Source organism: Clavelina lepadiformis, chromosome 7 (assembly GCF_947623445.1).
Source record: "Clavelina lepadiformis chromosome 7, kaClaLepa1.1, whole genome shotgun sequence".
In the NCBI taxonomy this organism is placed as follows: Eukaryota; Metazoa; Chordata; class Ascidiacea; order Aplousobranchia; family Clavelinidae; genus Clavelina; species Clavelina lepadiformis.
The window spans coordinates 13,284,237-13,297,279 of NC_135246.1; the positions used below are offsets into that span (position 1 = coordinate 13,284,237).

At 34.5% G+C, this 13,043-nt stretch overlaps 2 protein-coding genes across 3 annotated transcripts; one reads left to right on the forward strand and one right to left on the reverse strand.

Annotated features, from left to right (window-relative positions):
- The first annotated feature begins 2,761 nt into the window (after positions 1 to 2,761).
- LOC143464833 (palmitoyltransferase ZDHHC3-like) lies at positions 2,762 to 4,364 on the forward strand. Its single transcript, XM_076962848.1, has one exon. The coding sequence runs from the start codon at positions 2,827 to 2,829 to the stop codon at positions 3,676 to 3,678; it is 852 nt and encodes a 283-aa protein (XP_076818963.1). The 5' UTR covers positions 2,762 to 2,826; the 3' UTR covers positions 3,679 to 4,364.
- Positions 4,365 to 6,370: 2,006 nt separating this feature from the next.
- LOC143464834 (U8 snoRNA-decapping enzyme-like) lies at positions 6,371 to 12,270 on the reverse strand. Of its 2 annotated transcripts, none has more exons than XM_076962850.1 (5): positions 12,056 to 12,270; positions 10,187 to 10,321; positions 7,154 to 7,269; positions 6,902 to 7,043; positions 6,371 to 6,672 (listed from the first exon to the last, which is right to left on the reverse strand). In XM_076962850.1, the coding sequence occupies exons 1-5, from the start codon at positions 12,098 to 12,100 to the stop codon at positions 6,559 to 6,561; spliced, it is 552 nt and encodes a 183-aa protein (XP_076818965.1). In that variant the 5' UTR covers positions 12,101 to 12,270; the 3' UTR covers positions 6,371 to 6,558. The 2 variants fall into 2 exon arrangements, with proteins under 2 accessions (XP_076818965.1, XP_076818964.1); XM_076962849.1 differs by having other exon boundaries at positions 6,371 to 6,759; positions 12,056 to 12,268.
- Between the last annotated feature and the right edge of the window lie 773 nt (positions 12,271 to 13,043).

Genomic DNA, 13,043 nt, shown 5'->3' on the forward strand with positions numbered 1-13,043 from the left:
AGTCACCACTGTAATTCACACATTGCACGTTTTGAGGATCTAATGCAGAAGTGTACAACCACAAGATGCCTTTGCACACTAGACCCCAGCAAGGACTGAAGCAAGGCTGCAAAGTGCTAAGTATAGGTCTAGTTTGGGAACTCAGGTATATCTCGGAGTTATAATTTAGTTTTATGAAATCTTTGCAGGTCTAGCCTAGTGTAGTAGCGCACAACCACAAAATGCGTTTGTATACTACACCATGCACAGCTAGTAAAACTGTGAAGCAATCTTGTTGTGCACTTCTGCACTAGACCCCGTTTTAAACCCTCAGGCCTTTGTCGTTTGTTGGTCGTCTGTAAACGTATTTCTTGTCTGTCCATTCTACAACGAGGTTAGTACCATACTTTTCGCTCCCTGCAGTCAACAGTCAATGGCAAAAAATAACAGTCCACAATAGGCTACTTAGCCTATGCAATACAGCAATACCCTACAGGCTACATAATGGTTCACATAAACAACTTGCTCTGCAACTTAACAGACTACCGTGCGGTGACAGCACGACAGAAGGCAAGGTACTAACAAATAACAAGTTAACAACACAAAATGCTAACTATATTTCATTTCTCTACAACTCAGAGGTGATGTGGAATAAAATTCGGTCAAAAGTCAGCATTGGGACAGTTATCAAATTTTGGTGACTTGCGCCACAGTTATTACAAGTCTAGAGTTTAGAAAATAAAATAGCAAGTAAAGCAGAAATGTTGTAAAAAATGTCGTAGAAATGTTAGATTTCGTGCGAGTGAGTTTTTAATTTGTTTCGCATTAGTTTAATATGGCCAGCTCACTTGTCCGTCCGCTTGGTCAAGTTTAAACAATGGTTAAACAAACATTAAAAGGTCTGGCAAGATATCTTTCTGTGGAATCTGTAGATCCAGTTTAACTTCAAAATTTGTTCGTTTTGTAGTACGATTTTTTGACGTATAATTACTTTTAAAAAATAAAACATAAACACGTCAGCTAAAGTATAGATCTGACAAAAGGATTGAAATATGTAGCCTATTGCTGAAACTCCTTCTATTCAATGATTCTCAACAGGAACCACTTGTATAATCAAAAAATGAATTAGAAATGAATTCGACTCTATTATTGCAGCGCCTATATCATTTTACTGTGTTTAATGTAATGTAATGTACAACTCATAACTCATAACGAAGAAGGAAGGTTGTGTGCTTTTCTATTTGCAGATCAACCAACAAGTACTGTAATATGTCACTGGATACCAAACCAAACAGATACTGTCTAAAACTTTATTAAACCGTAACTGATTAAAGTTTATGATGGTCATAATAAATAGGAATCGTCCACTCAATAAGATTCCAAACGCCAAGGCCTATAAAGGAAGGTAATTAACGAAAGAATGTAATTAAAACGAACTTAAAGTCAAGCAAAAATGAATGTGTGACGTGACGCTTGACGCCACGTTTCAATGACATTTTTCTTATTGTTTGCTTTACTATTATAGCTTTGGTTTTCTGGAGTCCTACTTTAGTGCTTTTATTCTTAATTGCTCTATCACGGTGTCCAAAGTTTGTCCTTTGCTAAATGCACATGTCCGATGACAATTGCCAAGTAATATATTACGTCTTAAGCACCTGTGTAAATGCAGAGATACAAAATCATATTGTTTGCTTTTTGCCATTGGTTGTTGGAAGCGAAAAGTACTAATTTGCGCCAAGTACATATATTAAGTGACTGACTGTAGTTGCACTTTCAGAGCTGTACTGACTGCTATGATATGATAAGTAGATCAGTTACTGACTGTGTATACGGCAGCTGTAGTAAAATCTATCAGGAAAGCTGTAGGTATCAAGCTTGGCTACTTCCACATTAACAGCAAGACAATAAGGCATTATATGATAATCTTGCTTCGTCATCTTCTGGTATAAGGGGTTCCTTACGTTTAAGGAAATCTCTTCAATTGATGGATTATTGGTCATCTTCACCAGTGGCTGACCTTCTTTGGGCATAATCAGCTACAGCAAGCGTTAACAAATTTTAATTAAATTTTTTTTAAATATAATTTTACAGCAAGGTGATATCCTATTATTACTTACTAACTTATGCTTATTCACTCCTACAACATATATAATACACTACCGGCATCGTATAATATAATCCGTTCATGGAAGTGTAAAGATATGCTGTATCTTGTTAATATATCCATGCACTTAAAGGCCCCAACATCATGCTCTCCACTTGTCCACAGAAACTACATTCCTATCCTTGGGATGGCGTTTCTTTTGGTAGGATTTTATTTTAACCATCCACTTGCAGTTGTGCACACAATGCAGCTTGTTCTTTTTTGTGTGTTCTAATGTAAGTCCTAGTAGTTGCCTGTATGATACTTTTTTGCTTTTTATTGTTTTAGTCTTTATTTCAATTTCGAAGCTAAAATGTATTTGCGTTTGCACTCTTTTATCCTTATAGCACCACAGCAAAGTTAACATGTTGGACGATTTAAGTCTGTTCCTTGATTTGATGTGAGCTTATTTTCGTTCGATTTTATGTTGTGAAAGTTAGCATTATATTTTTCTTTCTCCACAGTCAATGTCGAAAAACAGATGATACCGTACTTTTCAGATAATGTAGTGAATCACAAAGTTTGATATGTAGTAAAGCATATATAAGGAGTTCACCAGCTTTATGCCAATATCAGCACTGTCCTACAACGTATAATGGGATATTAGTTTACATGTACAAGATGTACATACAACATAATTTTGTGCTTAACATCGAACAGGTAATAGGACATATTGGTTTAAACATTTAGCTAGATAATAATTAATGAAAGTTATTGACGTGATGAAATTGGTACATTTCTTGACTGGTGGCCGAAAATTATGGTTTGTCAAGGATATATGTGGAATGGTATGTGCAGGAGTTACCTGGGCGTTGATCCTATATGCTGAGTTTGTGGTCTGCATTGTTATGCTGATACCAGCTATGGAAAGATACCCACTGTATGGAGTATTTAACTTCCTGCTTTTCAATTTTTTGGCTTTTCTTGCATTAGCTTCCCATTTCAAGTCAATGACTACAGACCCAGGAAGTGTACCAAAGGGAAATGCAACCAAAGAAAAACTTGAAAGTATGAATTTGCAGCCAGGAGAAATTGTATACAGATGTGCAAAATGTTACAGCATTAAGCCTGAACGAGCACATCATTGCAGTGTTTGCAAACGGTGCATAAAGAAAATGGATCATCACTGTCCATGGATAAACAATTGTGTTGGCGAAACGAATCAAAAATACTTTGTCCTATTTACTTTCTATATAGCTGCTATTTCATTTCATGCACTTATTATGGTTGTATTACACTTTTTGAAGTGCATGGGAAACCAATGGAATGACTGTTCTCTGTTTTCACCACCTGCTACCATTATATTTTTAATAACTTTAACATTTGAAGGGCTTTTATTTTTCCTCTTTACAATGATAATGTTTGGCACACAGATGCATTCAATATGCAACAATGAAACTAGTATAGAGCAACTAAAGAATGAAAAACACTGGGGTAGTGGCAACAAATGGCTTAATGTTAAATCTGTGTTTGGAGACAAGTTTTCAACTGCTTGGCTCCTACCTTGGCATGAGCCAGTCATTGCCAAAGATGATGTTTATCAGTACATTGTATAATTGTATACCATACTAATGGTAACATTTATCATTATAAAACAATTGTTGGGTTGTTTGTATGAAGCATATATGTGTTGTATATATATGTTTCAATAAGTCGCCATAATGAAAACCCTTTTTGTCATGGCTCCGTATTTTTATCCAGATGCAGGTGAATATGAGTTGCACTTAAGTTATTTTGTGTGTTTTCCAAATTATTTTACTTATATCAATCTTTGATTTGTTGTTAGCAGTGAGTTAAAGTTTTTGTACTTGCTAACTGCCATGTTCATGGGTTATATTATATAGCACACATTGTAAATTTATATCTGAATGCATTCAGTGACATGTTTTAGAGACCCTGAAAGTTTGCAGTAACTTTTTGGCACCCACTGTTGCACCGTTGTTTATATACTAGCTGCCCGAAGTTATGATGAACTAACAGTCAAAATTTCTGAAACCATTTCTTGTCAAAAGTTCCAAGTTTAATAATTTTGTGTCAGATTTGTGCAGTAACCCATATTTACCATTTATTTTTGGAAAAAAATTAGGATTTAATGCATGTTACTTTAAGACGTTTTACTTCACCGAGTGATTCACATTTTACAACTTTATTTTCTATTACACCAATGTTTAATGATTTCTAAAACCATTGTACAATGTATACCCAGTGTGATTTTGTTAATGTAAACTATTTTTCCTTCAAAGCATTGTGTCGAGTAAGCGAAGTTTTTGAAATATTAAAATTAGAAAATTTTTGTTAGACAGAAAAAAAAATTAGATTAATGAACTCTAGAATAACAAGATCGTACTTCTATAATTTGCATTCTATCAATTTGTTGTCAAAAAAAAACAACTTTTCAAAAATGGTACAAATGACATCCAGAATACAAGTTATCAATTTGCACCACAGTACAGTTGATTGATCTAATAGTTTTATATACTTGACTTATAGTGCATGTTTGCCAACAAAAAGGTTAAAACTATAATAAGCTGCAAACTAATTTCTGTTTGTAAAATCGCCGTCCCGGGGACGTAAAATTTTGCAAAGATTCATTTGGAAAGATGACATGTAGCATTACGGAACCTGATATAATAAGGAAGTATATTTATTCCTAATAATACTGAACACAAACGTTAGTATTACCCGACACTCGTAATCTTTGGCTCAAGAACTAGCAAAGTAAGAAATTTACACATTCATCTCATGGGTATTGGTTAAGTGGACCACCATGTTGGATTATTATACCTTTCTGAACTAAAAAGGCAAAAAGCAGAACTGGAATGAAACCTTTTTAGATTTTAACCACTTGTTAGTGCAGTAACTTTTACCTCAAGAGTTATTGTAAACATGTTGGTAATATGTCTATTTTTAAATGTAAAGGTCCTACATTAAGAAACACCCACTTCCGAAGAAATTTTTTAAGTTAACATATCGTTACCAAGCCAAAGTAGTTGAAGAAATTAAGCAATTGGTTTGAAGAATGTCATTCAAACCGGAGCAGAATCCACACCAGGGATGGGAAAACAACAGCCCACCAAAATATTTTGTGTAGCTTGCATAGAAGTTTTATAAATCTAGATGTCATGCCCGAAATTTATTTTTGAGAGATCCCAAAATCAAAACATACATTTTATCAGGAAAGATTTATACTTGTATTAACTAAGGCCACATAAATTTAATATACTAAGATACAGTACCTCAAAAAAAAAATCATTAACTCCTAGTTGTTTATTGAGCATCGTGTTGAAGGTCAACCGTTTCAATGAGTACGATAAATATTTGTCTTGTTATTAAGTTACAGCCTAGCAATTAAAGAAATTTTTTTAAATATGGCAAAGCAGATATGAAAGAAATGGAAACTGTCGTATTACGGCATCCTGGCCCATGCAACTCAACACCCAATGCGGCCTTTGACACAAAGTTTTGCCCACCCATGGTCTACACCACGGGTCGGAAACCTTAAGCATTGAAAGAGCCATATGGTGTCGTTTCCACCAAACTAAAACCTAAGACTAAATATATAATTCGAATTAATGCTTTACAGTTACACGTAAAAACTTTAGCAGTTACCCTCACAAAATTCTCACTACAACGATGACAACTTGCATAGTCACCAAACAAAGACCAATATCCAAGACATGCGACCTCAAACAAAAACAAACTTAGCATCGCGTGAGTGGCAAGCAGTCATGCGTATTATGCCAGCGAAAATCACTATGTAGTATTTTTATAAGATTTTCCACGTCCGAATAAAACATTCTGAATAATAATCACACAAACGCATTAAGTTATTACATTGTGACACTAATAAACACCATTATTTATTCACATATAAGTTTTCCTAAATGAGCTTGTTGGCTCAAAGTCGCGGGAGCCAGAGCATAGGGATGAAAGAGCCGCGGGTTGCCGACCTATGGTCTACACTAACACTTTTGTCTGGCTGAAATATGTCTTGAAATTTATTCTGCTGTGTAATACAAAAGGACAGAGCGAGTCTGTGAATGAATTTTCATTTCACTGATTAATGGGTCCCCTTTAATGCAATGTCGCAATAAGAATCCTAACTATACATTTTCAGTTTCATCCACTTGTACAAACTTTTAAAATTGATATGATTTAAAATTTTATGCTGCTATCTTGCACGGAGGAATTATTTTAGAGGTATGTTTAGTGTTCCAATATGTGCATTGTGCAAGGACTATCTTAGCATATCTTGGGCAATTTACTTTGCCTACAAAAATTTTTTTTATTCTTTGATAGTAAAATTAAATATTTGATTAGAGCATTTCAATTGATATTCTAAAATAGACAAAAAGAGATAACTACTATTATAAACTCTCCTAATCAGAGATACCACACATCCAAACATGGTTATTGTATCTGCTTCATAGTTAACATCAAACTGGTTGCTGAGCTTCCATCCAAATGGCTGTCATCCTATCTTTAGTTAAAATCCCCCTTGCCAATATTCCTTCTATCATCTCCTCTCTTGCACTAGCAATAAAGTTATTCTGCAAAAAAGGGACAAGAGCTTCGGTGAACTTCCTCGATAGATTGTGGTGAAGCGAGTGAACTGGAACTCGAACTATTCCCAGTGTCTACAGCCAGAAACATTAAGGTTTTAAGATATAAAAAGCTTGATGATCAATACAAAGCCAAGTTTGACATCATCCTCACAAAAAAGGGTCACGATAGCAGGGCAACCCATCATTTACAATTTAATTTCTTGACAATTCTTACCTCTCCACCCCAATCTTTTGCTAACAACACACCGGCTTCTATTTCTTTGAAGTCTTCCTCAGAATATTCTTTTATGTAGAAATGATCCACCAAGGTTGGTGAAACCCAAGAAGCAGAGTAGTTTTCTTCATCAAGATAGAACCTAAATTTACAACAATGATAGCAGTATAATTAAGCACTTTAGCAGTAGAATTATGTGTATGGACAAAAAATGCAGCAACTAGTTTAGTTTTAAAAATATTTTAATGAAACCGTTTAGCCAAGCCAATTTCCTCAGAAAGCTCACGATTCATGCCTACCACAGTCACCTCATCTTCCTCTATCAAACCACCAGGAAATCCTAATTTGCCATCAAATCGAAGTTGCATCTAAGACAATTATAAGTTGTTATAGTATGATTAGCTGACTTAACCTGGCTGTAAGTATTTACACGAGCTATCAACATCGTTGCATACATTTAATTCAGATACATGCGAACCTTGTTGATTTAAAAATAAGGAACAACGCAATAAGGCTGCTGCCAATCAAATTATATGAAGACTGATAAACTAATTCTAAGCACCTTTAACAAATTCACTACTTAGCGTATGTCCCTTGTTGTTTAGGAGATGGCTGGTGTTGCAATACTTAATGCCATGTCTGATACTTACAGCACACTTAAACCATTAAAATTTGCAGTAAACAACATTTTATTATTAATTAACCAGCATGTGATAAATACCCCACAAGAAGGAAAACATCCCCATGTAAATTCGTAATACACAAATAAGTGTATTCTAACTCCAAATGGTAAAAATTTAAACGATGGTGTTTCATTTAATGTTGTTTATTACAAAGCTCCCAATTAGATAAAAACACAAACTTCATAAAAAATAAAAAGAACAGAAGTATGATGATATAATTGAATTATGTAAAAAACTAAACAATAACATCATTTCTTAATTTAATAAGCACAAACTGTACTGCGATTCCATAATATCAAAGTATAATAAATAGTGACTTGTTTCATGTTATGACTAACTAGATCAGGGGTGGCCAAACTGCGGCTCTTTAATGAATTTGCATTGTTGAATTAGACATGCATTTTCCCGGTCTAGACGAGTTGTTCGATCAGATTATGAAACAATGCGTTCTATCACACGTAGTAACAATGGACTCATTGTTAGTAATAATCAAATTACACTCCAAAAAGGACATTATTGTACAGAAGTGTGCTAACTTGTACACTGTAGTTAAGTAAACTGTCAGTTTGAAGCTGTACCTCAGGGCTGACCTAGTTTTAAGTCTTGGTTACGGTTACACTAATAATTGCAAAAAGAGTTGGTGAAGCCCAGGTGGAGACTCATAGTATCACCACGCAGCACTAATGTTTATCAATAGCTACACTTCGTTGTGAGTGAATAAATTTGTATTTTTTATTGTGTTTGTGTTGCGGCTCTTTTAAAGCTCGAATTGGTAATATGCGGCTCGAGCATGAAGCAGGTCTGGCCACTAGGGTTATGACTTTAAAAAAAAATTCAAAATTCTGTGTGTCCTGTAGTCACAAATGATGAACTTTTATGTCCTGATTTGAAAACTCACAAAATTTAAGACTGTTTAAACAAAAATCTCCCGCACCAAATTTTTCCAGTTTTCAATGTATGAAGGATGGGCTTTCTTTTGTAGATATAGACTATATAATATATATATCGACTACTTTGAATTTGACTGACACAATTTCAATTGCGAAGATTTGAAAATTTGTTTTGGTAAATTGTGATTGCACAGATTAAATTATTCATATCATGGCTTACCACCAGTCAAGTGAATCTGTTAAGAAGAATGTGGTATCCTGGACGAAAAATCTTGCTGTAAAGCCAGCAAGAAGAAACATGCCAATGATTGAAACCCTGAGTAATTATGTTCGCATTCCCAAAAAGAAAGACATTATTGGGCGATACCACTCACTTTTGGACCAAGCTAAGGACAAGACTACAAGAACGATTCTAATTGCTGATGAATTAATTATTCTCTGGGCAAAATTGAACTTTCCAGCGGTGACAAACAAACAATAATGTCAAAGCTACAGAAATTGATGGAGAAACAGGAGAAAAATAGAAAAAGAAAAATGGATCACAATCTGGTGTTTGGAGAGCAGTTATAAGAGATGGCAACAATGCAAAGCTAAAATTAAAATCAATTATGAAAGTAGAGAATAATTTCTGTTTACACTTTGATGGAAAAAAGATTGGCAAACATGAATATCAGGTAGTATGCTTGAAAAGTCCATCAAGAGAAATCAAACTGGGTGTTCTAAAATGCGAAAGTGGAACAGCTCAAGATATTTTCAGCAGTCTAGAAAACCTATTAGATGAATAAGATGCATGGAAAAATTTGAAAATGATCATATGTGACACAACATCTATTAATACTGGACGGCTGAATGGCGTTGTTGTGAAACTGCAAAATGCAAGGATCAGCAAGGGTTTTGATAAACCACAGTATATTGGTTGCCAACATCATATTCTTGATAGAGTCTTAAGGCAGGTATTAGAGTTCTTCAATCCAACGTCTTCAACAAAACCAACTCTCAACTTCCATCTCTACACAATGCTAGATGGAATTCAAGAGCCATTTATGCTATGATTGCCTACTTCCTCATCCCTAGATGGAGAGTAACTCTGGAGATATCATGCTCATTTATCGCAAATGCGTGGCAGGAAGCCTGGTTTTCTAACCAAAGGTTTAAAGATAGAATATACCAAAGATTATTTGATGCTATCTTTGAGCTCGAATGTCCTGGAGCCTTAAAACCCATTGGAATTTGGATAAGTCCGTTGTACATGTCCCACACACTAAAATAATTGCAGAAAGGGTAGTCAATTTGATGGAAGAACTTTACCAGAATTGCAAAAAGGACAAATATTTGAACATTAAATTTGTAGCAAAGAATAAGTTTTGAATTGTAAATTTTTTTTTACATTTGGACCAATGTCAAAAATTAAACTCAGTTTGTGCGGGACATTTTTTACGATTTGAACAAAATAATTATGATTTTCTAAATTTATACCAAAATGTTCATTGATTCCTGCTACAGGCAAAAAAAAAATTTCCTAGTCATAACCCTACTGGCCACCCCTGAACTAGATCAACATGACGGACTTAACAATTTTTTCAAAATGACTTGATTTTGAGTCCAGTTTTAGAACAGAAAACAAAGAACTCCTTAATTAAAGTTAATATAATTTTTGGACTTTATATAAATGCATTGTTATGACTCATGTTTATTAATCAGTAGAAACTCACCATTATTGCATAGCGCATTGGTATACTTCCAAATAAAAGTGCAGTAGTACCACAATACAAGAACGCATGAGCAGCTACTTTGCGCTGTTTGCAGTCAATTGTGGCTTTGTTTTTGTTTGTCACGTAATAGGCACCCTAAAGAAAAACGATTTTCAGAATGGTAACTGCTAAATTGACATCGTAGCCTAAATTCTATTAAAGTTTGACCGTTGTTAACTTGTTTCCATAGTATGGCTATATGATATATCAATGTTTTAGCCGACCGCGGAATATGAACTTTAATACATTTTTCAAGGGTTTAGACTGTTACTGCTTAGTAGCTTAAAAATCTAAGATGAAATTGAGCAAGCATAACAAGTGTGCACAAGTATTAAGACAATTAACACAAAATGATGACGACATTATTCATTTATCAGTAAATCTGCAGTAAATTAGGTCAGCAAGGTTGCCCCACAATGATCACTTCTCATTTCGGAGCAATCTTATAAACATATCATCATGCTTATAAGGAAAGTGTTTTAGTTTTAAGTTAATCTTTGCTTTCCTTTGGATAACCAATACCAAATATCAATCAAAGATCAAACCAAATGATAGGACCTCTCTAAATAACAGTAAATTGCTTCGGTTGGCTCATACACTTGTCATAAGACTTCAGTAGTCTTAGTTTGGTGGTTATTTTAGTCCTCTAGCGGTATTAAGAGAGGTACGTCCTGGTATAACGACACAATCATATGAAAGCAACCATTACAGAAGGCCTAACGCTTTTGAAATGAAACCATAAATGAAGTAATAATTCATCATTCGTAAAACTAAGAGAATTGCTTTCAAGGATACATCCAAAAGGGAAAACATATTTAAGTTTTAAAACATTGCATTGGAACTGATAAGCAATTGTACACTATACCTATAAGTTAACTGTTTAAAACAAAGTGACTTTTCTCCCCTTCACTTTTGCACTTTTACACATGACATTTATGTACACTCTATTTTATCAAAGTCACTCCACCACATACATAGACTTGAAATGTCAACGTTGCCCCACTAAAAACCTCTATATACTATCTGATGTAAAACAAAGGTTATGATATTGTAATGAAATGGTTGTATGTCGTTCCTTAGCCTGTAAGGGCGACCACTTCAATTACAATGTTTCTCTGTTGAACTGTTTATTGTCCTCGATGTAAATGAGTCTCAAGGTCGTTGTTTCGCTTTTCTTAATCTTAGAATTAATTGTACACCTCGACAACTTTATATTCTGATTATATTGAAGCTTCTTTGAACGAATACATCAAGATAAAACATTGGTACAGCAACTACAGCATAAAGTCCTACATGTTGCGGCGTTGTTCGTAATAACAAGAAGAGACTGAATAAATCAAAATGCACACACAGTAAGCACGAAGCAATCGATTACGTCACGCAGTGTTATGCTTCACTGATTCAATAGATGAGAATTCTATGTCGTACACAATCTTATATTACATTAATTCATAATATTATCACAATATATATCGTAAAAACATATATACATAGCCTACTGCCTTAAACGCATATGCTATATAACAACATTGGCCTAGCTTATAAAAAGAATACAAAGAATAAATTTCACCATAGGTCTATGTAGGACATGCAGCCTATTGTTAAAGATAGTTAGTTAGGTTAGGAAAATGGGTATACGCAAAAAGTTGATTTAAGCTGTTTTAAGGTTTTATTGGAGTTAGACTTAAATTAAAAGGCAGATTTACGTTAAGTCTAGTTACTAAGTTACAACATTTAAGTTTGGTTAACAAGAAACTGTAAAAATAGATCGAAAGCACGATTTTTCCGATAAAATAGTGGCAGCCAAGAAAACACCGGTATACCACTTACATCATTCCATGGTGCTTTTCTTTTAAGATCATGTGCTGTCTCCATGATGTAATAATTGTATCTCAGGCGCTAGGTTACACAACTGGGTGCAGTACAAGCATACAGCACTAACAGCAGCCACTAACCAGTCCAGTCAAGCATCCAGATAGCTTCCAGCACCCTTACTAGCCCTATGTTACCATTGCCAACACGGACTCACAGACCAAAAAAATGATAAAATTATCCCTAATATCTAAGTACAGTACTATATATATATAAGATATCTATGAGCATCTGTATCTTGGAGGTATTGTATTGTATAGCTTATTTTTTGCCATTAACTGTGCTGAAGTTATGACATAGAATACTGATAACAACTAATGCAATAACTTGTTATTAGTATTCTATGGTTCTGGCAAATTCTTTTACAATTAACATACATATCTGTGCAGTTTTAACTGAACACGTGTTAAAATTTTCTCGTGACATCACCATGATCATCAACCTGCATTTGGTGACGTTACACGGTCACCCGTTCTTTTGATTACGACCCCGCTTCAAAACTTGCGTATTTGCACGCACGATTTCTCGTGAAAAATTACCTTACTTTCCAATCGGGGATTTTATGTTTATATTTACGTTCAGGTATTCATAAAGCCGTTTATTATCGACGTAAAACGAACAATAAATCATAAATATTGACTTGTTTGTGACTTGCTTGCATTAACTTTTGGACTTGACTTGATAAACTTTACTGACTCGGTTTGACTTGGAAATGTAATTAAAATGACTCGACTTGACTTGTGCTGTTAGTGACTTAACTTGAGTCACAACCATTAACACTTGTTTCCATCACTGGTCAGAAAATAAAAGTTTGAGAATGTTGCGCCACACTAAGTTTTCAAATCAAGTGAAATCTAAAACTCTTCTTTAAACTGTATATTGTTCGATGAAAGAAATCTGACTGGAGTCGATTTGCGGGCTCTAGTTGACCATTGTGTTACGTTAC